The sequence below is a fragment of the Ricinus communis genome, chromosome 8 (genome assembly GCF_019578655.1).
Source record: "Ricinus communis isolate WT05 ecotype wild-type chromosome 8, ASM1957865v1, whole genome shotgun sequence".
NCBI classification, from domain to species: domain Eukaryota; kingdom Viridiplantae; phylum Streptophyta; class Magnoliopsida; order Malpighiales; family Euphorbiaceae; genus Ricinus; species Ricinus communis.
In genome coordinates this window covers 22,440,506-22,464,175 of record NC_063263.1, presented here as the reverse complement: position 1 = coordinate 22,464,175, position 23,670 = coordinate 22,440,506, and the positions used below count along the sequence as shown (strand labels likewise).

The following is a 23,670-nucleotide window of genomic DNA, read 5'->3' as shown; positions in this document are numbered from 1 at the left end:
TAGGAATAATAATATAAATGGTAACTAAATTTTGCATTTAATTTCATTTCGGTCATAAAATTTTAATTTATTTCATTTTAATCATTTAATTTTAATTTTGGTTATAATTTAGTCACATTACTAAGAAGAAATTAGCATGTCATATTTCACTTTCTTAATTACTCTTTTTTTTTTCATTTGTTGTTTTTGCCACACATCAATCTTTAATTTGTGAAATGACTAAATAAAATAATTAAAATTGAATGATTAAAACAAAATAAATAAATTTTTTATGACTAGCTAAAATAAAACTGATTGCAAAATTTTAGTAATTATTGATATCATTATATAAGACAACTTTTAGTATCTATAGTATAAAAAATAAATACGCCTGATTCACAATATCATGAATTCAAGTCCATGATATAACAATTCAATAAAGAGGGGTGGTTTTTTATTGTTTTAATCTAAAATTCACTCCTCTATTTCTATGTTTTGCTCTATATTTTTATAGATAAGTTTTTTATCTATATAGACGAGTGTTAGGTGAAGGCGGCGATTTTGATTCAGTTTTGTGAATGGTATTTTGACATTATTGTTAGTGTCGTCATTGCTATTGTTTAGTCACCATTCCCGGTCGAAGGAAGAAAGAACGATAATAGAAGCAAGGAACGAGAATAAAGGGAAGTGGGTCGGTGAAGGGAGCGAGCACTCATAGCAAGGCAAGAAAGCAAGCCAGCTGTAGGTCAGAGGAGGGGGGGTACCCGGATTAAAGGTAGCCCAAGCCTTTGCTCCCCATAGCAACTGGGGATAAAAAAGCACCAAATTTGATGACTTATTAAAGGAAAGACGAAGTAAGAGCATGCTATTGAACACGTTGCAACATATGTCGGGGAGGCCTCCTTTTCTCATCGTTGTGGTCAATGATTTTTATTTTTGTTTATGTTTTGATGGAATTGTATGGTTCTTTTAGGACGATGATTATTAATGAATTGGCATTGCTGATATAGTAAATTAATTCTAAATTTGTGTAGTTTTAATAAAAAATATTAAAAATGGATCGAACGTCCTTAGCAGGATAAATTATTAATGAGTTGATATTCTTGGCAAATCAATTAAAAATATGGCAAAAAAGTAATAGATAGCCTAAATTGAACAAAAACAGAAATAATGTTACAAAAAAATTTAAAATATTATTACCAATTATATATTAGATTAAAAAATTTGACAGTGTGACAGAGTAATTCATCCAACATAGAGTCTAATGTCAACTCTCTCAAACACCATACAGAAACTGTTGTTTCTTAATATACTTCATTTTTTCTCTTGTTTTAATTGTGGAAAGGGAAATAAGTGGAATTGAGCCTCCATATGAATTCTTTAGAAGGTTTCCCTAAATTAGTAACTGCATGCAATTCACTAGTAAGAAGTAGCTTTGTCAAGCCAAAGTTCTAGCCCTTCATAGTGAATGCACAAATTCTATTATGATCATAGTTAACTTTCCTTTGATAGGTACTCTTATAAATGTACCACAAAACTATATTAAAAAAACACTATAAAATTGTATTATTACTAAATAGACTCTCTGTAGTACCTATATATCAGCACACATATCTTTTCATACATTACCAATTTAGTAGGACACTTTCTGTTGCTGATGCCCGGCGACTTCCCATATATATTCTTTAACAAATTTCTGTCCTGCAGCATCCAGTAAGTATAAACCATCATCTCGAGCAGACCAGACACAGCTTTCAGAATTGCACATTTCACTTAATTCTGGCCAGTCCCAGAAAACTTCAAACCTGCCCCCATACTGATTACGGTTCCAATTAAAATCGCACCAGAAACGTGTACTTCCAAAGACATTGGTGCAAAAATGAAAGTGAAATTCATCAGAGGGAGAAAGTTCATGGGTACCCAGATCATCATCACCAGACCAGCAGTGGAGACCTAGAAAATTGTTGTTGCTCAAGTTATTAATAATGTGCACATCGTACCTCTGTGTGATACAGAAACCAAGGCAAGTGTGATTGGTAGCTAACGCTAGTGCAAGAAACAAGAGAATGTCACTAGTTAGAACCCTAATCATCTTCGGGTAATTAACTATATTGCCTTAAATCTGTATGCAAAAATGACATTCTTTTATAGTCATTCCATCTTTCGCTTCTCTAGTCACTCATTTACTTTCTTGGGCATGCAACTGTACAATCTTTAGAATATATTTAGGTGTCGCCTATTTACCTGCTTTCATTCAATGCGTATGTGTGGTTTTTTTTCCAACTTGACAAGATTGTGACATTGTTTTTCTGCCCTTTTATGGAGCCAATATGGGAGGCAAATTAAGGGCCTAATTAGGTATATATATATATATATATATATATAAGTTCAAAAAAAACTGTGGTAAAACCCTTATATATATGCCAGTTAAATATTGAACTTTACATTTTTCAGTTATTTTATTTTATTGTTTCAGAATTTTAAAATTAATCATGTTTTCAATTATTCTTACAAATATTTTTTAGCAATAGTTTATGAAGCTTTATAAAAAAAATAATTGACATGTCAATTTTATTTACTAAAAAATTTATTTTATTTAAAAGTAAAATGTATAAAAAAATACATATATGAGATTTTAATAACTGTATTATTAGGCCTGGCATATAATATTTTTACTGATTTATATTTATTATTATTTTAGTTAGCATAATCCACTTACCACGTGATTTTTTTATTATGAATTTTTAAAATTTATTATTAAAATACTTTTTAAATTAAATAAAAAAATAGATATTTATTTTAAATAGATGAATAAAATTATTAGAAATTTGAAATTTAAAATTTATTAATAGTTTTGTATATCCATTGGTTGATATTGTTTTGTTTAATTATATTTTAGAAATATCGTGTCATGCATCTAATGATAACCTGATCCTCTTTGGTGGGTTGGTAAGAATCATGCATAACAAGTGAGCTAGATATCAACTCCAATGATCAACATTGTAGGAAAGTTCTACTCCCAATGCACTAACACTTACATTTATATAGCTACTATGGGAACATTTGTTAGTAGATTTACAAGCTGGCATAATTACATGCCTATGCATATTCATAAATAATTGTGAAATATATATTTATAGTCTTAAGTTTATATTTAATTAATTAGTTTAATAGTTTAATTTTTAATATTTAATTTAAATAATAATTATTGTAATTTTTATATTTAAATACTTTTAGCTTTTAATTGAATTTTACACTAAAATTTTATATTTTAATAATATTTAAATATCTTTGTACTATATATCAATATATTAAATACATATTAAAATGTTAAAATATTATAAAATAATAAATTTGATGTCTAATAAATTATATAAATTATTAAAATTAAAAATATAGATATCCATTCCGTCTAAAATAATCAAAGAGGAAATTATATTTTCCATAAATATCTTTTCAGTGTCGGTATTTGCAAAATTAATAATAGTTAAATGTTTTACTCCTAATATAGCACATGCGTATGCATGCAATCTAAAGAAGTAAAAGAAAAGAAACAACTTGACATATGTCTCTGATAGCCTTCTAAATAATCAATCAAATCCTCATAAGTTTTATATAATTTATTTTTAATTTCTTTATTTTATTTTATTTTATTTTATTTGTAAATTCTTTTAATCCTTATAAGATTTTTTAAAAATGTTAAATTTGTTATAAAATATCCCTCGGAGATCTATAAAATATTTTAAGAATATATTTATTTTGACATGTTGATCACTACCAACAGATCATCATATAGCATGATTCAAACTCGTACTAGGTTCGCTAGTGAACTATCCACTTCCTGCTGTAAAAACGAATATCTATGCTGATATTGACTGACACGAGCTATTGAAGCTATATATATATATATATATATATATATATATATATATATAAAGAAAATCAAGAATTAGCTAAATTGCTAATGACTTGGTAATTTATATTATTTTTGTCAAAATTAACAAGATTATTCATAGCATACCTGTTGAAGTCATTTGGTTTATGAGAATGAATCATTATTGAAAAGATCCTTTTCAATATAGAAAACTAGCGGGAAAATTAATATATCTAACTATAACAAGATCTGACATAGCTTATGATGTTCATGTCTTGATGAAATTCATAGATATGCCCGTTGAGGTGCATTTTGCAATAGCTCTTAAAGTGCTTAGGTATTTAAAGACACCTCCTGGTCAGGAAATATATTTTTCTGCCAGCTTACAGCTTCAACTAAGAACTGTTAAAATATGTCCTAAAGAGAAAAAGTTATCAAATAATTTATGTTAATTTATACATTATATTAATGGCATACAATTATACTAAAGGTATTGTTCAACTCTAATGGTACAAGTAGTCGATTATTATCAAAGAATAATTAAAACTGTTAAAAATGAACACCATGGAATATAAAAATAAATGTAAGAGAAATGATAAAAGTGAGTTTATAATGATGAGGATCCCATTACGTACATTTCTAAACTTTGTTCATAGTCGATTTAATCAAGAATTAGATATTGATCGTTGAATATCGATCAAAAGTTCAAGATTACCATAATGTGTTATCACTTACTTATGAAGTAAGCAATCTATCTCATAAGGTTGAGGAATATGGATTCTGAGATAAGCATATAGGTGCCTATTACAAGAAAAAATTCATTGAACACAACCCTATTGAGTAGTCTATATGGAATTTACCCAAGTGTCTATGGAAAATACTCTTGTAACAATCATGTAAGACGTGATCCTTAGATTTAAGATAATAATGTATTATCTTATATGAGGATTACTATACTTTAATACTATCTTATGTTCACGTATTCATAAAGCTCTCAAGAGATAGTCATTAGGTATAGTAAGAGTCATATGAAGATAATAAGTTATCAATAAAGAATTCATTATCCAAGATAATATGTCATGGGACCTTATCCTGATGATTCTTAATATGCTTTAACATGAAAATCCTTGGCCAAGGTTGTACGTATGAAGATTATAAGAAGTGTTCCACATATCTTATTTAAGATGTTATATACAATTATCAAGAAGAGACATGATTGATTCAATTATAAAGTTGACACTTGCATCCATACTCTATGAATCAATTGGGATAAAAGTACAATGAAAGGATTGAATTACATTGTAAGATTGTTCACTATAAAGATTGACACTTTAATAATTCCTAAACATTTTAGTGGTTATGATAATCTTGATCTGTCTATGAATATGGATTAAGTTATATTAGAGAATTAACATTGAATTAAATGATTTTAATTCATAATTCATATTCATTGCCAACATGTTAGAAACCTTTCGGGTCATACACAAATAAGCTTTAAGTGAGGATTAAAATGAGACTTAATGTGCTTATGGTGAGTGTATTATTATCCATGGATTAGTTATTATATTAATTAAAAATCCATTTAGGATAATAAAGTCCAATTTAAAGTAAGTTAGATTTTTGTAGAAATCCTAAACCTTTAAGGACTTTGATTAAATACCATATATACAGAAAGTGTTAGCCTAAGTCCTTTCATGAATTTGGGAGCCCTTAATTTTTAATCTTAACAATCAAATTCAGGTGTACTAATTTCATATTTTGAGTGTCTATTATATAGTGTTAAAGTGGCTTAAACATTGGATACAAGGTTTTAGAGAAAATCAAATAGCTTTGCTGAAATCGCAAAAGCGCCCAAGTGCTTTTAAAAAGCGCGAGGACACTTTTAAAGCGCGGGGCGCTTTTCTCAAAGTCACTTAGAAGCCTCCCAGTCAAATATTGATACCTGGCACTCAAAGAGTCTTCTCCTTGTGAAGGGCGATGGTACTTTCGGAGCGCGAGGGTGCCTCCCAATGAAGAGAAAGACAGAGTATAGCAAAAAATAGTGCAAGCTCAAGCGTGGTCGCGCTCCTAGGTACGCTTTAAGGAACCGCGAGGGTGCTTCTCCAGCGCAGGGGCCGCATTTGCATTAAATGATAAGTCAATGATTGTCCTTCCATCAGTCGATAAAGCAACGCCACATGTCAAGAGTCGTTGAAGCTTTAACGGTTATATTCAAAAAGCATAGGGCCGCTTCTTTAGCAGAAAGTTACTTTTGCCAAATCATCTTTACTTTGCATTTAAGGAAGTGTGGGCTATTTTTAATGTCTCTAAAAGATTGGTTTATGTATAAATACCCATCTCAAAGACTTAGATAATAATTGTTCAATTCTCTAAGTGCCCAAACTATTGCAAAGTGATTTCTCATCTTTCTACATTAAATTCTCTTTGTGTAGGTTTAAGTGTGAGCTATAAAACATTTGTAAGGGTTTGAGCGTTAGTCTTAAACACTTGGATAAGGGTTTGAGAGTTAGCCTAGGAAGAAAAGCTCTTGTAAGGTTTGGTATGGGCCAAAACACTAAGTTTGGGGGTGAGCTTGAAAAAACTCCTAGAGAAAAGTTTGAGTATGAGCTTGAAAAAACTTGGGCTTGATTTTGCACCCGCAAAAAGAATATTGATAATGAGAAAGTTTGGTCGTGCCACTCTCCTCAGAGATGCATGCCATAATTTATATCAATTCACAAGGTTCTCATAACCTCAAAGTGATAGACTGCATTCAATATGAAGGAGAAAAAAAGGATTTCTCTCCCAATTCAACTGGCCCCCAATTGTAGGTTAGAAAGTGGATGTAGAGTTGGTTAATACCCGAACCACTATAAATCTTTGTGTCTATTCTTTTCCTCTTCCTTTCTCTTCTTTGCATAAATTTTCAATTTTTCATTAACCTTCTACATACCAATTCAATCCCCCTTCTTGGTGCAGCAAGTGACAACAAGTGGTATCAAAGCCATGTACTCTTCATCAAGCTTAAGTGCAATAGTTAAAGATTAAGATGATCGATGATGGTGTTCACTACCTTAGACCATTCTTCGATGGGCCTGATTATGCCCAATGGAAATATAAAATGGAAATATATTTAGATAGTGATGTAGTGGATGTTTGGGATTGTGTTAGGAAAGAGTGAAAGTCTCCGAAAAAATAAGAAGATGGTGTAGAGATCCCTCTTGATAGAGATGAATGGGTTGAGGCTCATAAAAGAGCCAATGGAAAAATAAAAGAGCAATGATCATTCTCTTGAGCTCTCTATTAAGAGAAGATAGTGAAAGAGTTAAATACTTCCTAATGCCTTCAAAATTTAGAAGACCTTGGAGAATTATCATGAAGGGACCAAGCAAGTAACGTCCAAGAAAATTTAATTGCTCATAACCGAATATGAACTTTTCAAAATGAAGCCTAATGAGAGTGTCACCGATATGACAAACCGACTTCTAACCATCATCAACAACTTGAGGAACTTGAGGAAATTGAGGAAGCGCTATGAGCGAATTGACATCAACAATAAAATTCTTAAGGCACTCCCACTTAAGGACTATGGCTCAAGGCTTGCAAGTATTGAAGAGGCTAATTAGGACTTGGATAAAATCTCAACGGAAGAACGTATTGGTAAGCTTCTCACCCATGAGATGGCTCTTAAGAAGGAGGAAGAGCAAGAAAAGGAAAGAAAAGGCAATAAGAAGTCCTTTGCCCTCAAGAGCTCTAAGCATCATTAAAAAAGTGAGAGCTCAAGTGCATTTGAGTCAAGTGATGATGTTAATGAGGAACTTGGTATGCTTTCTAGAAAGGTCAAGAAAATCATCAAGAACAAGAAGAAAAATAAAAGATCATTCAAGAAAACTCCTTCAAGCTCAAGTGGAGATTTAATTTGCTATGGGTATAGTAAGCAAGGCCATGTCAAAGTCAATTGTTATAAAAGCCAAAACAAGGAGAAGGATAAAAGGAAAGCATACAAGGCAACTTAGGATGATAGCTCTTTAAGTGAAGAAGATGAAAAAGAAGTTAGCAATCATTGCTTTATGGCTATGGAGGATGACTCCAATGAGGTATGTTCTTCATCTTATACTTATGATAGTGATTGTGATCATGATATGCATGAGATGACTGATATTGAACTCTTAGAAGCCATAATTTCGAAATGTGAAAAACATCATTCTAAAATGAAGTTTTATAAAGAAAAGAGTTTAAAACTTGAAAATAATTTTAAAGAATTAGAAAAACAAGTTTCAAGTCTTACTTCTTCAAATTTGAAGCAAAAAGACTCTTTAAATGAAGTCTTTTCAAAAACCTCCTCACTTAATGAGTTGCATAAAGAAAATAATGATTCGAAAAATGAAGTAGAGTAGTTAAGAAATTCTATTTCTTAGTTTTATAAGGAAAAGGAAGCCTTGGATACATTTATTGTATCCCAAAGACCTACTCTTATTAAATATGGTCTAGGCTTTAATAGAGATTCATCATCATCATTGATAATTGCTAGTAGCACTTACTTTTGAAGCTTATTTTACCTCGGTTTCACCTTAAATTTAGTTTAATTTATTTGTCAAACTTTCTTTTCAGTTTCTTTTTATATATTTGGCAAGCTTGCTTGATGACAAGAAGTTTTAGCTTCAAAGTACAAGAAAAATCAGCCAATAAGCACCTACCATCAAGGACAACAATGTCACACGGGCATGACTCGGGAAGAAGCTGCCCGTGTGACCTTCCCGTGTGAAGTGTGAAAAATGACAAAATAATAGCTTGCATGACATGGGAGACGCATACCCGTGTGGCCTTCCCATGTGAGTTGGAAAAAATGGCAGATTAATCAAGGAATGACACGGAAAGAAGACACGCCCGTTTGTCTTTCTGTGTGGACAGAGGATATTTTCAAGAATGAATTTCGGTCAAGGACGCCACATACTCGTGTGGTACCCATGTGGTTCTTAAAAGCACACTATTAAGTGAATTTTTAGGGTTGTTTGAGGAGAGTTCCATCATATTTTCATTCTAGAGAGAGAACACTAGAAACTTCATCTTTCTTTCACTTTTAGGTTTTGATTGGTATTCTCAAGGAAGAACATCATTTTCTTTATTGCTTTTGAAGATTGAGGATTCAAGATTGAAGATTTTCATTTCTACTCTTCTATGACTAGTTTGAGATCTTCTTTCCCTAATCTTTATTTCTTAATTGTAATGTCTAAGAACTAATTTTCTTGTTATTTGGATTTTGATGAACTATAATTTATTTTGTATGAATTTATTCAAAGTTAATGCAATTAATCTTTTCTATCAGTTTTTTTGTCCTTTTGGTTGCTTAATTATCTATTTCCATTAATAAGTCAATGTATTGATTGTGATTTATTTTCATAAACTAATTAGAGATAACTTTTTATGAATTGATCACATCTTAGGGATTCAGGATTGATTAGGATATTAGAGATAGATCTACAAGATCATTTGATTCAATAGTTCCTTAATCTTAATGCATGATCTAAGTGATCGGGTTTGAGAAGAGATTCCTCTCCCTCCTCTTGGAAATTAGGGGTTTAATCACTTGAGAAATATTTAAACCTAATTTTTTGGAATGCCAACTCAACTCTTGATTTGAATTAATTGTTGTTTGTTTCATGAAATACTTGACTTATTAGGGGGATTTACTAACTAAATAGGCTTATCCTTGATAAGTTTTCCAATTGTTTTAATATTTGATTTCAAGTTTTTTTTTTTACTTTTAAATATTATTACACTCAAACAACATTTTTATTGCTAAACATTAGTGTATGATTGAAGGTGATATTTAAAATTAGATCCCTAGTGGAACGATATTTTTATTTATCATTATATTATTTTATACGATCAATGCACTTTACCCGGCTTAGCACAGAGTTGAATTGGCTATGTACAGAGCTGATTGGCTTTACACCGTGCCAATTGGCCATCTTCCGAAATTTGACACCATTTTATGTGTATTTTCGACCGAAAAAATGCCAATATTGGTTTATGATAATTATTGAGATTTTTTAAAATATTTTAATTATAATTCTTTGAATGTAAAAGATTTAATTTTTTTATTTGATATTAATCTAATAAAAGGAATGGATAATTATAGTTTATTTTTTAAATAATTGAATATTTATCTATTTTTTCTAGGGATTCCTAACCCTACTACTATAAATAGAATGATACACCCTAGATCTAGGGTTAGCTACACTCATTAATTACTAGAGCGATACACATCAATTATTGAGCTTCAGTTAAAGTGAAAGTCAATAAGTAAGAACTAGAGATTTGTAAATTGATTTTAGAACGATAAAAGATATCTCAACCCCAAGTAGCACTGGATTCTTAACCAATATTTGATTCCACCACATCTTCATCTTCAAAGATTCGATGATCAACATCCAACGGTGATAACCTGAAGGTTCTCCAAATTCAACACCATCAACACCACCATCTTTATAAACTGATTCTTCTAATTTATGTTTTAAATAAAAGATTAGGTTTTCTTTTGGTTTTATATTGTCTTATGTCTTTTAGATTATTAGAATAAGCTTTCTTGTGAATTAACATGCTTATAAACTATTAAGCATTGAATATTTGATAATATGAACATTATTGAAAATTGAATCTGATAATAAAACATGTAGGATTTTGTAAGTAATAAACATGTTTGCTTTTTATTTTTTTAGATTTGATTAAGCCAAATGATTAGGGTTGCATGTTAGATTTCTAATTTCTTTATGTTTTTATAATTAAAGTTGCTTTTAGGATTCCATGAACAAAATCTAAAAATTTTCATTTTTATTTATTGATTAGTCTTATTTTTAGGGTTTGCATGACTTCCTTAAGGTTTTTTTATTAAATTTAATCTTTTTATCTCTTTTCCTTCATTTTTTTGGTCCTGATCATTTTTTGACTTTCTGTGCATGTAAAAAAAACTGGCTCTAAGGTGTAAAAATGCTCAAAAAATCGAAGAATCACCATGAAAAAGTCCTAGAGCTGATTGGCTCAGTGTAAAGCCGATTCGACTCTGCATTGAGTCGATCGACTATTCACCATTTAGCCTTAATTTCTCTATTTCTTTATGTATTTTCAAGATATTTGTACACTGAACTTAGTATTAGGTGTTTTCTCTTCAGTTTTCTTATTTATAGACGGGTTGTAATAGCTAGGTTTACTTTCTGTATTTTATTTTTTGCCTTATTTTGAGTAAATGCTAAATATATGTTGCATGATTGCCTAATTAATATTTGCCATATAGACATTAGCCTTAAAATTGGAAATGGCATGAAAATTATAGTCCATTAGGTTAATTAATGGTAATTGGGCTTAAATTCTAAAATCAACATACTTAGTGGGATTTGCAATGTTTTAATTAGGTTATTTAGGCCATATTTAGATTTAAATCACCTAATTAGGCCTATTTATAAAAAGTAGTTCTTTAGATTTAAAGGCTAGAATTTAAAGTATAATCTATAATTGGACTAGACTAGATGGACCTTATATATAATTGACTAGTAAATTAGGTTAATAACTTTAGACGTGGGCTAGGCTTAATAAAATTAGGCTAGATTTAGGAGAACCTCACATATTTTAGTGCTTGATATATAGAAATATAATTGTTGTATTTAGAGGGAATAGCCCGTTAAATAATAAAATTAAAGGTAAAGATACACAAATAGAAAATTGTCTTACAGATCCATCTTTGGATTTGTAGCGTAAGAGCTTTTTTATGGAATCTAGAAAATACCATTCATTAGTAAAAGTGTCCCACTGAATTACTCGGATGGTGACTCCCATCTCCGCGCTAATCTCTATGACTAGTTAGCGCGTTCCCAATTAGGTTGAAAAGCCTTACAGTATCGTAGTCGTTAAAACGTTTGGGTGCACATCTAAAACCACTGCCCATAACTGGTTAACTATCACTCACAAGTAATAAGTAAGTTTCATTCATTGCATGGACCGTTGAGTGAGGAGACGAGTCAAGGAAGAACACTTTTTACTTATGGGAGCCTTTTATCCTCACCCAAGACTCAACTCATGGTAATGACAATAGTAATTTTCCTTAAAAACCCATTTTGCTTGCTATTTAGATGTTTTTCCTTATAAGTATTTAAGCTTACGTATTGCAAAGCCTTGGCCCAAAAGAAAAAAAAATGGAATCAAGCCCTAGGCCCGAAAATATACAAGATTTATACTTATATTAAATAGTGTCATCTTATTTGCTTTAATCTGCTTTGAGAGCTTATGACATGCACGTCAGACTTACTATCCCCTACTGATAAAAAGCCTATACTCAAAATCCTAGGGAAGAAAGATTAACTATGAGTTGTAGTGCGGGAGAAATAAGGTTGGGAGGATGTTTTGTGTAGTAACTTGTAAAATTTTCAATGATGTAGACTATTGGCTCCAACTGCAATCCCTAGCAGGAGAACATCCTCAATTTGATTCTGACCAGATGATATTTAGCTTGATGAGGTGTAGAAATAAAGTTTTTTTGTATAAAGTTCCTCACAGATGGTGCCAATTGATAACGCGGTCAAAGAGTGAGCTATTAACAAGATCTTTAAAGGCCGACACGATTTCTGAAGCACTTGCAAGAATGGTTAAAAAACGCCAGACGGGGTTGTCCAGCCACTTACTCCAGTGACAAAATCAGTAATTTGTGAAATGATGGCTTAAATGTAATGAGTGTGTAAAGTAGCATATATCTATAATCATTGTACTATAGTTCCTTATATGGACATCGAAAGTCTCCTCAACCTGCTAAGAGAAGAATTTCGTAATTATAGATCGTCTTAATTATACTAGAACTATTCTTTTCCACTGCTATCAAAATTCTAGCTTGGGTCAGACTCTTAAGATAGAGTATGATCATAACACGCTTCTTTAAGACTCTAGCTACAATATAATGTAAATTTAGTCAATTCCATATTTTTTGAATATGACAAAATAATTTATAATACTCTACTATCAATAATATTAATTAATAGTATACCTCTATCAAAATCCAAACTTATATAATAGAAATAGTTTTTTTTTGTTTTCATCGTAAAAATAATAACACTTATAATAGATGAAAGTGACAGCTCATATAATAAGAGACGTGAATTACTAATATAATTAGCTTTTATTTGGACCCCACCAAAAAAATTGAATTATTATCCATCTTAATATTTTTATCACTTAGAAAATGCTTTTACAGTCGAGTTGTGATTACCACAAAGAAAAATGATTGATAATGTCTAATTAAATATTTATAAAATAAAGGTAAAAGTGATTAAAGTGATAATATGACTCACAAAAGAATAATTATTTAATTAGTCATTCACTATTATTCCCCTTTATGAAACAGGAACTCCGGGTGGTACTCATATCATTATTAGAAATGTGGAAGTCTTCCAATGGCTTCTGCCTACAATAGTCTCAAAATCCAAAACTGTACCATATGAACAACTTGACCTGCTGTATCTACTACCAAAATTAAGCTATCTCAATTGATCAATCACAAATCAAACCAAAATTTATCTTGGATTATAAGAAAAGCTTAATTGACCCATAATCATATATAGAAGCAACAGAAAATTTCAGTGGCTAAACAAAGCAGAAGCTGAACTCCGTACAGAAGGGATTAATTATTAAAAGCTTCTCATTATACGTAAACATCCAACTAGTTATTTCAAACCTAAAATAGAGTGACTCAAGAGTGTAATTTTTCAACTTCCTTTTCAAAGGAGGGGTTTGTAAGACTTAAACCTCCATCAATCATCAGATTAATCCCACTTACATACTTGGACTCATCACTTCCCAAATAAATTGCTGCCTCTGCTACATCTTCTGTTTCCAGCAGAATACCTTTCAAGTTACCTGTAGCCAAGATCAATTCCTGGATCTTCTCCTTCTCTATTTCCTCTACTCCTGCAAATTCCCTCATTAATGGAGTTACGATTGCAGATGGTGAAATACAATTCACCCTGATCCCATATTGACCCAACTCCACACTGAGATTTTTGGCCAAGCCAACCACAGCATGCTTAGATGCGACATAAGGATGCATACCCTTGCTGCAAGTCACTGAAAGGTTGCTTGCAGTAAAGAGTATACATCCTTTTCTTGCTGGAATCATGACCCTGGCAGCATCTTTGGCTGCTAAGAAAGCTCCGAAGACATTAACATCAAAAACCCTTTTGAAGTCTTCATTCTCCGTGGCTACAACGCCGGGATACACTTTACCTGAAATTCCCGCATTGCTGAACATGATGTCAAGCTTTCCATACTTGGAAATGGAGAAATCCACTACGTTTTGAACATCGGAATCACATGTTACATCGCAACGGACATAAGAGATGATTTCTTCTGAGCCGAGTTCTTTGCAAAGAGAATTGCCAAGCTTGTCTTGGACATCTGCAATAATGACCTTTGCTCCATGTTTGATAAACAGCCTTACGCTTGATTCACCTATTCCACTTGCTCCACCAGTAATCAAAGCCACCTTCCCTTCTAGCCTGCAAGAATTCAGGGGAAAAGAAAAGGAAAATCTTTCTGTTTGTCAATCAAGATTGTCTTTAGTTTTTAATCTTCCAACTAAAATTTGTTACAGCACTTACCTCTTGCTGGTATAACTTGTGCTCATCTTGATTCTCCTAAATGAAGACAAGCTCAATGCTTTGAGGTTTGCTTTAATTAATGGGAACTACCAAGAAAACATAGTACCGTGAGATAAGAAACTGGAGGTGATAAAGAGCTCCTTATGACTATTCTCTAATCATTTTGATGTACATCATCTAAAATAAATAAAAACTGTTTTGATGGGATAATATTATTCATAAATTAACCTAGTATGATAATATTAAAAGAATTTTAGTTTTTCCTAAAATAAGTAGTCATTATTGATTGAGGGACTTTTTAGAGAAAGATATTAATATTTTAAGATTGTAAAATCTATTATTTTGCCTAGACTTACTTATGTCTCTAAATTATACTAAATTAATAAATAATTGACATATTTTTATTAGTTTAAATAATAAAGTATGTGTCCCTCATGTGATATCAAACTATAAAACATTCATATGAAATATTCTTGCCAAAACTTGATGTATGTCCCTACCTATACACTACTAAATAATTGATAAAAAATATGTGTGGGCGGTGATTTGGGGCGCGCACCTAAATATTTTTAGCGACTACGATACTGTAAGGCTTTTCAACCTAATTGAGAACATGCTAACTAGTCACAGAGATTAGCACGAAGATAGGAGTCACCACCCGGGTAACCGGGACTCTTTTATTAATAAGTGACGTTGCTTGATTCCATAAGGAAGCTTACGTCACAAATCCAGAGATGGATCCGGAATCAAATTTCCTTATTTGTGTATATTTATCTTTAATTTTAGTATTTAATAGGTCATTCCCTATAAATACAGCATACTATTTCTACACACCAAACACTACAGTATGTGAGGTACACCTCAGTCTAGTTCTTTTTTATTAAAGCCCAGGCTAATACTTAAAGTTATTAGCCTCATTCACTAACCAATTATGTACAAGGCCCACCTTGTCTAATCTAATTACAAGTTATATTTTTAATAACTAAGCCTGTTAAGGCTAATTGACTACTTTTTATGGAGAGGCTCAATTCAATAATCCTAAATATAATATGGTCCAATTTAACCTATGAGAGATGGAGTTTCGAACAGACACTTTAGCGAGTCTATTTTTTAAATTTCATGAACCCTATAAGAATGTAAATAGTGTCTCAATTTTTTTGTAGCCCATATCATAGCCAAGTAAGTCTTCTCTATGAGATTATACTTCGACTCATAGGGTAGCAACTTCTTGTTGAGGTAATAGACTGTGTGCTCCATGTCATTGGGCCTATATTGCACCAATATTGCTCCCATACCTTCCTCTTCCAAGTCCAAGTAGAGAATTAATGGTTTACCATCTTTAGGCAGCTTTAATACCGGCGGCTTCATCAGGTACTCTTTAATCCTGTGGAAGGCTTTCTAACAATGTTCATCCCATAAAACAAGTTGGTGTTTCCTCAAAAGTTTGAAGATAGGATCACAAACCATTGTGAGCTTGGAAATGAATCTATTGATGTATTATAGACGTCCTAGAAATTCTCTGACCTCTTTCTCTATCTTTGGTACTAGCATTTCCTAAACAGCCTTAACCTTGTCCGGACTAATTTCTATACCTTGTTGACCCACTAAGGTTTATTTCCAAGCTCACAATGGTTTATAATCTTATATTCTAGCTTTTGAGAAAATATCAACTCCTTGTATGGGATGAACACTGTCAAAAAGCCTTTGACAGGATTAAAGAGTATCTAATGAAGCTGCTAGTACTAAAGCCGTCGAAGGATGGATAACCATTGATTTTATACTTGGCCTTGGAAGAGGAAGCCATAGGTGGGATGGTAGCACAATGTGGACCTAACAACGTGGAGCATGCGATTTATTATCTCAATAAAAAGTTGTTACCTTATAAGTCAAAATATAACCTTATCGAAAAGACGTGCCTAGCCATGATATGGGCTACGAGGAAATTGAGATTTTTTTTCAATCTTATAGGGTGCAAGCAATTTTGAAAATAAACCCACTAAAATACTTGTTTAAAACTTTGTCTCTTATAGAAAAACTAGTTAGATGGTTAGTAATCCTAACAAGATTTGACATCGAGTACATCACTAAAAAGGTAGTCAAGAGTAGGGTTGTAGTAGAGTTTTTAGTTTAGAATGTTGTTGAAGGAGATGACCCTTGGGATCTAGAGTTTCTTGATGAGAATCTAGGGGCAATTGAGATTCAGAAGTGGAAGATGTACTTCGATGGAGCTGTAAACAAAAAAGGTGTAGGGTTAGGGTAGTTCTGATTATGCTAGAAGGAGAGATGCTACCAATGGCTAAGAGACTAGATTTCAAGGTGATTAATAACATGGTGGAGTAAGAAGCATGTTTATTTGGATTAGAAGCAGTCGTGGTAACATGAGTAAGGTAGTTGATGGTATATGGGGATTCCATGCTAGTGATCTAATAAGCAATTCAGGAATGGAATGTGAAAGAGCAAAGATTAAAACCATATGTCAATTACCTCAAGACTTCGGTTTGTAATTTTTCTAAGTGTCCATTCATACACTTGTCGCGAGATGAGAATCAGATGTTGGACGCGCTAGGTACTTTATCATCAATGTGGGACAATCCCTCGCAACTTCTACTGAAGCCATTGGTGATCATGAAGTCAAGAGTATTTTATTTTCAAGGAAATTGAGTAATGCAAGTTCAGATAGGACTAGAAGAGAAGCCATGTCTCTATGATTTGAAAAGGTTTGTAAAAGACAGGGTGTATCTAGAGGGAGCAACTGCAAAGAAAAGATACGCACTGCAGATACAGGCTAGAAGTTACCTCAACCATGAAGGAATGTTGTATAGAAGAATGTCTTCAAGTGTCCAACTTTGATGTGTTACTAAGGCAGAAGCACAAGTAATGATGGAAGAAATGCACAAAGGAGTGTGTGGGCCTCATATGAATGGCATAGTGTTGATTAGGAAGATCATGCATCAAGACTATTACTAGTTAACAATGAAAAAGGATTGTATAGCTCTAGTAAGGAAATGTTGTGAGTCTAGCTTTACAGTGACTTGAGTCATGTACCTCCGTTTGACCATTTTTATTTTCTTATTAATTATGCGTATTCTAACTAATTTATTTTCCCTATGTACATGTAAAAAAACGGTTCTAGGCACAAAACTTGAGGAAAAGTTGAATTAAGCCATTCCAAGCCTCTAGACCGATCGGCTCTTCACCCTGAGCCGATCGGCTTTGTACATAATTAGGCTAATTGGCAATTTCTTGCACTGTAACTTAGTTTTAGGGTTTTGTTTACATATTATTAGTTATAGGTGGGTTGTAATAACTAGATCTATTCTTTGTTTTTACTTTTACCTGTGGCTCATGCCAAATATAACTTGTATGATTGCCTAATTAAAACTAATCAGATAGACTTAGGCCTTAAAATTAGACTGGCATGAAAACTGTAGTCCATTTGTTTAATTAAGATGGTAATTGAGCTTTAACTTAAAATTCATATAGACTTAATAGGCTTTGTCATGTTTAATTAGGTTAAATTGGGCCATTTTAGATTTAGGATCACTAAATTGGGCCTCTTCATAAAAAGTAGTCAATTAGGCTTAAAGGCTAGAAATTAAAGCATAACCTGTAATTAGACTAGACTAGATGAGCCTCATATGTAATTAATTAGCAAATTAGGTTAAGAACTTTGAGTATGACTAGGCTTTAATAAAATGGGCTAGACTTAGGTGGACCTCACATCTGCTATAGTGCTTGATGTGTAAAAATATTTATGTTGCATTTATAGAGAATAACCCGCTAAGTAATAAAATTAAATATATATATATATAAATAAGGAAGTTGGCTTTCGGATCCATCTCTAAATTTGTGACATAAGCTTCCTTATGGAATTGAGAAACGTCATTCATTAGTAAAGTGTCCCAATTACCCAAGTGGCGACTCACATTTTCGTGCTAGTCTCTATGATTAGTTAGCGTGTCCCCGATTAGGTTAAAAAGCCTTGTAGTGCCGTAGTGATTAAAGACACTTGGCTGCTCGCCTGAACCATCGGCTACAGGCCTAACATCATATGTCTTGGGCCAAGCCCCTCCAAGATGTGGGCTTAAACACTTACAAGGAAAAATATCTCACACAGGAAGAAATTAGATTATTGGGGGAGATTACTACTATCATTACCATAGGCTGAGTCTTGGATAAGGATAAAGGTTCCCATAAGAAACATGACAACTAAACAAATGATTAGTGACCTCATAAAGTTGGTCAGCTCAATGCATAACCAATCGGCTATGCACTAAGCTAATCAGCTTTGCACTTCTGCAGCAGCCGATTTCACTTGGTTTAAGGTTCTCCCTCACCCGGAATCTGATTCACATGCATGAATGTCACGACCCCACCCGTGGACCCGTGACCGGCACTAGGGAATGGGCAGGCTTAAGGCCACCGAATCCCATAGTAAGCCTGAAACTCACTAACTCAATCAAATCTCATCTCAAATTAATATTATTAAAGCCACAAATTATCTTAACATTAAATGTTACACAATTGAATCGATCTGCCGGAACAATTAGGCGAGACCCGAAACTACAGAAAATTTACAGCTGATACATCTATTATTATTACCGCGGAGAATCTAAGATTTACCAATTTACATACCAAATCAAATACATCACCCGATGATGAAGGAGTCGGGTTACTGAATAAGAGTCACAGGAAGACTAGATCACGAATCGAAAAAGCGATAATGGGTATGGGTCTAGAGTGAGCTAAAATCATATCTAAAACAGTTTCAAACATTTCAATATCACATTCATTTAATTTTAAAATAATTAATAAATCACGTGAACCATACGTGTCATTTTAAGACATATGTGTCATGCCATGCTTAAACAAAAATTATTCCACATGCAACGGGACGGAATACTTCAGTATAACCCTAATCCCAACTCTAACATCTCGATTTATTTCAACACTTATGTCTCAACTAACCTCAACTCTAACATCTCAAACCTTTCATTCCAACAGGATTGGCGCCTAGAGAGCAAAGCTCGACCAGGGACCTTACCTCCAGTCCGGTCATTTAACTCTCAGCCTTAGCCTCTCGGCTCTCTTATCCAATAACACTGGCGCCCAGAGAGCATAGCTCGACCAGGGACCATACCTCCAGTCTAGTCACTTAAATTTCCAAATAAGCCGGCGCCCAGAGAGCAATGCTCGACCAGGGACCTTTACTCCGGCAACCACACTCTACTAAGCCCAGAGAGCGATGCTCGACCAGGGCAAGTCCTAATCTTCTTTCTTAAAATTTTACCTATTTACCCTTTCCCTATCTCTCTCAGATTTATATTGGAACACTCATCCAACTCCTATGTTCTACTGCCGTCCCATCCTGAGTCATCATGCAATATTAAAATTGGTGATAAAGGAAAAACATATTTAAATAGTAATTAAAAGCATCATGAAAATAATGATAATAATTAAATGAAAAATTAAAATTGCAAATGAATAATCACGATGTGAAATCAAATTTTATGCATGACACGTGCATAAGCGATATATGACTTTAACTCACAGAATTGGGCGACCTCCTAGCTCTGCTCCGGTGCCTCGGTTGGAGAGAGCCGAACAAACGGACAATCTAGTCACGAAAAATAATTTATCAAAACGCTGAAACAATCGATCATTAATCCTAGGTTTAGACTCCTAGGACTCACTGACTAAGAATCTCGACTCGGGAGAATTCTACCGAAAATCCGGCAGAACCTCCCCTACAACACGGACATTACCCCCCGTAGAAACGGGTCCAGGACCTGCCAGAAAAACACTTCAAATACTTAACAATTCAAACAACAGGAGTCGGGTCCCCAAACTTCACTATTTCCCGACTCCGCCACACAGCACAAAAATACGACTATGGCAGGCAAACTGACAATTATTTATGACTCACAAATATCATCAAATACTCAATACAATCAATAGACACACAAAATAAATCAAAGAATTTCTAAAATTAACGGGCTAGAAAATTAGGGGCGGCTCGGCTCGGTCAACTACTCTCCGGCCACGGAGTCCGATCGACGATCTGAACACACCATCGAACTCACAACGATGCGCTGATGACGATCGCCGCTACCGATTTTTCGATCCGACACCCGATCATCCGGAGAGATTTGGGAACGATCTCGGCCGTTGATTTGCAAACGAAGCCCGATCGCCACGAAACCGGTCCCAATGCGAAGATTGGGCTGATGAGAGTCGGGATACGTCCTCCGATCGTCCATCCTCATGGGAGCTCGGCCGGAAAAAGCGGCTGCCCCCTACTTTCTCTCTCCACCGGATCTTCCGTCTCCCGGCCACCACAGGCGTTGCCGCAAAGAGAGCCCTTGCCGAGAGGAGCGGATCGCCACTCGACTCGGCCTCTGCGCGATTCCATTTGCCATCATTCTCCATGCGCTCGCGCTCTTTGCTCGGCCCCACGCCTTACGACGCCGCCTTCCTCTTCTTCTTCTTCGGCCATCACCCTCTCTCTCTCTCTCTCTCTCCCGATCTACTTTCTCTCTCCCCGATCCCACTCCTTTCAATATCGACATTAGGCCCCCGAACTTTTCCTTATTACAATTTAGTCCCTCAACTTCCTTAATTACTTACAATTTCATCCTGCAGAATTCCAATTTAACCCCTAGACTTTCCTTTATCCTTTCAATTAAGCCCTTAACTAATTAATTTGGGCCAAAACCGAATTATTGAAAATACACAATTACAAAAATTACCCTGACCGACATATTTATTTACGAAAATACCAAACTCACAAATTTCCATTAAACCCTCATAAAAATAAAATTATACTTTTAATCCTTATTCCAAAATAATCCTCCAATTAAATCCTATACACAATTAAATTAAATAATCAATTTCCAACTCAAAATTTAATACTACTAATCAATTATAATACCAATTTTCCCCAAAATTCTTTTATAAACATCCCTCACAATTTCTACCATAATTTTTTTTCAATATATAATTTTATTTATTTATATATATATACATTTGGGAAAATTTTGAATAACCAAATAAAAATATAATTTATTCCTCAAATAATTTATTTAATTAACTCCTTAAAAATTAAACTAATTGGATATGGAAAAATAACTCATTTATTTATCTAACATGAACATTCAAAATTTGTATTTAAATCATTCCAATTAAACCGAATAAAAATAAAGCTAAAATTAACTTAAATAAAAACTCATTATTAAATATATAAAATTTTCGGGTGTTACAATGAACACATTAAATGCGATTAGTACATGTAAAAAGACACAAAATAAAGCATAAAAGAATTGATTTTAAAGCAAGAACATGTAAAACAACCAGAAAATAAACTTATAGTAGACAAAATCCTTTTTCATGGCAATTTCCTAAAACTAATTACATGAATATAAAACTAAATCTAATCATACAAACATACGGATTATCATCAAAATAAAGCAATCCTAACATGTTAACCTACTCATTTGATCATCAAACCCAAAATCCAACGAAGAACAGGTTATCAGATTCGAAATTTAGCAAGCATACATATCATGAAAACGATAATAGATTGTTAAAATCCTATATCTAAGCATACAAAACAAGTAAATCATCAAAAATTGTCATAGACCAGCCCTAGCATGGTTCTAATAATATAGAATTAGAAGAAAAAGGTAAAGAGGATGATAATGATGCTAGATTTGAGAATCCTCAGGTTGTCACCGTATTGTATTGATCCTCGAGTTTCAAGTGATAAGGAGGAGATAGAATCAAATATGAGATATGAATCTAAGGTTTTAGGGTTTGTTTTTTGTGTTTGTTTTTTAAAAGTGTCTACTGCTTTTGGAAATACCTATTGTCGTTCTCTGAAGGTTGCTAAAAATGGAATGTTCTTAGTTACTAAGAACTATGTTATCGGTTCCTAATAATTGCTAATTGCTGATATGTTCTAATAATTGCTAATAATCGCTAATCCTAAACCTATTGCCTCACTTTCTATTTATGGTAGAAGCAAATAGGAAACCTTAAGGAATATGATAATATTAACATTTAGAAATAATTTATTTTTAATTTATTGGATATTAAATTATTATCGATAATAGATTCTAAAAGATGTATTTTGGTGTTTTAAATCGATAAACATGTAAAATAATGTCGAAAATCAAAACGAGAATCATTCGGGACTGTGTAGAGCCAATTGACTTTACATAGAGCCGACCAGCTCTCTATTGAGTTGATCGGCTTTGTGTACGATTGATTCGGCTGTAGGTGAAGCTAAATGGCTCAAGGGCCAAAAAGTTTTAAAATTCTTACTTTTTAGCCATGTACTTTTAAAATTTACAATTTCACCCTCAAATTTAATTTTCCTATCAAATTAGTCCAAATTGATTTTAGAAAATAATTTTGGTTTTTAATTACTTACAACCCTAATTCGAACTCGCCCGTCCTCAACCACTCGAGACTCGAGAAAAGTAGTGACTTTCATCTTCAGATTTTCTGTAGTTCGCTCGATATCTAGATTCGAAAAACGGGTGCTGATATTGTAATTTTCTCTTAAGCTAGCAATGATATGTCCTCCTTCAATCTTTCTATTATTTGTTCTTTTCTAGTAACCTTATCATCAAATACCATCAACTTTAATTGTATTACTTTCAAGTCAGCTTCTTCCCTCAAAAATATCTCTTTATTTATATCAATCTCATTGTAAAGCATCTCAAACACCATTTTATCTCTAAGTGAGCTCTTTAGATCAAACCATTAAAATATGTTGCAATTTTGATCACTCTAAAAAGGAGAATTAAAGAATTTCATATTTGTCTTTTTTGTCATTAATGTGTAATAATGCAATCTTATATAATGCTTAATGAAAATTTTGCCTTTTTCTATTGATGAAGTAACATATGCGTCGCTTGAGGAGTCTATATAGAGATGTTACAATCAAAAAGTCAAAGAAGGAAAAAAAGACAAATATCTAAAAAGACAGATGAGATGTAAGAGAAGATGCTAATTAGGGTTATTTCTTTTTTATTAAGGCCAAGTGGGTAGAGTTTAGTTAGATTAACTAAGATGCATTAGTTAGTAAATGATGTGGCAATAATTATTTATGTGAATTACATGTCATTTTTCATCTAATACAATTTTGACCAACAATAAGATTTGATAAAAATTGCTCTTAGATAGCAAACTTAA

The 23,670-nt window shown here is 32.9% G+C and overlaps 2 protein-coding genes across 2 annotated transcripts; both read right to left on the bottom strand.

Moving 5' to 3' along the window:
• Window positions 1–1,612: 1,612 nt before the first annotated feature.
• LOC8284769 (S-protein homolog 1) lies at window positions 1,613–2,071 on the bottom strand. The gene has a single exon (XM_002533809.3). It carries the CDS (start codon window positions 2,069–2,071, stop codon window positions 1,613–1,615), a length of 459 nt encoding a protein of 152 aa, XP_002533855.1.
• Window positions 2,072–13,375: 11,304 nt separating this feature from the next.
• On the bottom strand, window positions 13,376–14,652 carry LOC8284768 (short chain aldehyde dehydrogenase 1). Its single transcript, XM_002533808.4, has 2 exons — window positions 14,473–14,652; window positions 13,376–14,370 (listed from the first exon to the last, which is right to left on the bottom strand). The coding sequence occupies exons 1-2, from the start codon at window positions 14,496–14,498 to the stop codon at window positions 13,566–13,568; spliced, it is 831 nt and encodes a 276-aa protein (XP_002533854.2). The 5' UTR covers window positions 14,499–14,652; the 3' UTR covers window positions 13,376–13,565.
• Between the last annotated feature and the right edge of the window lie 9,018 nt (window positions 14,653–23,670).

Bases quoted from the DNA above. Each gene is read 5' to 3' on its own strand.
- LOC8284769 (XM_002533809.3), bottom strand. From the start codon at position 2,071: ATGATTAGGGTTCTAACTAGTGACATTCTCTTGTTTCTTGCACTAGCG.
- LOC8284768 (XM_002533808.4), bottom strand. From the start codon at position 14,498: ATGAGCACAAGTTATACCAGCAAGAG. The intron at 14,371-14,472 runs GTAAGTGCTGTA...GAATTCTTGCAG, and splicing joins ACAAGTTATACCAGCAAGAG to GCTAGAAGGGAAGGTGGCTT.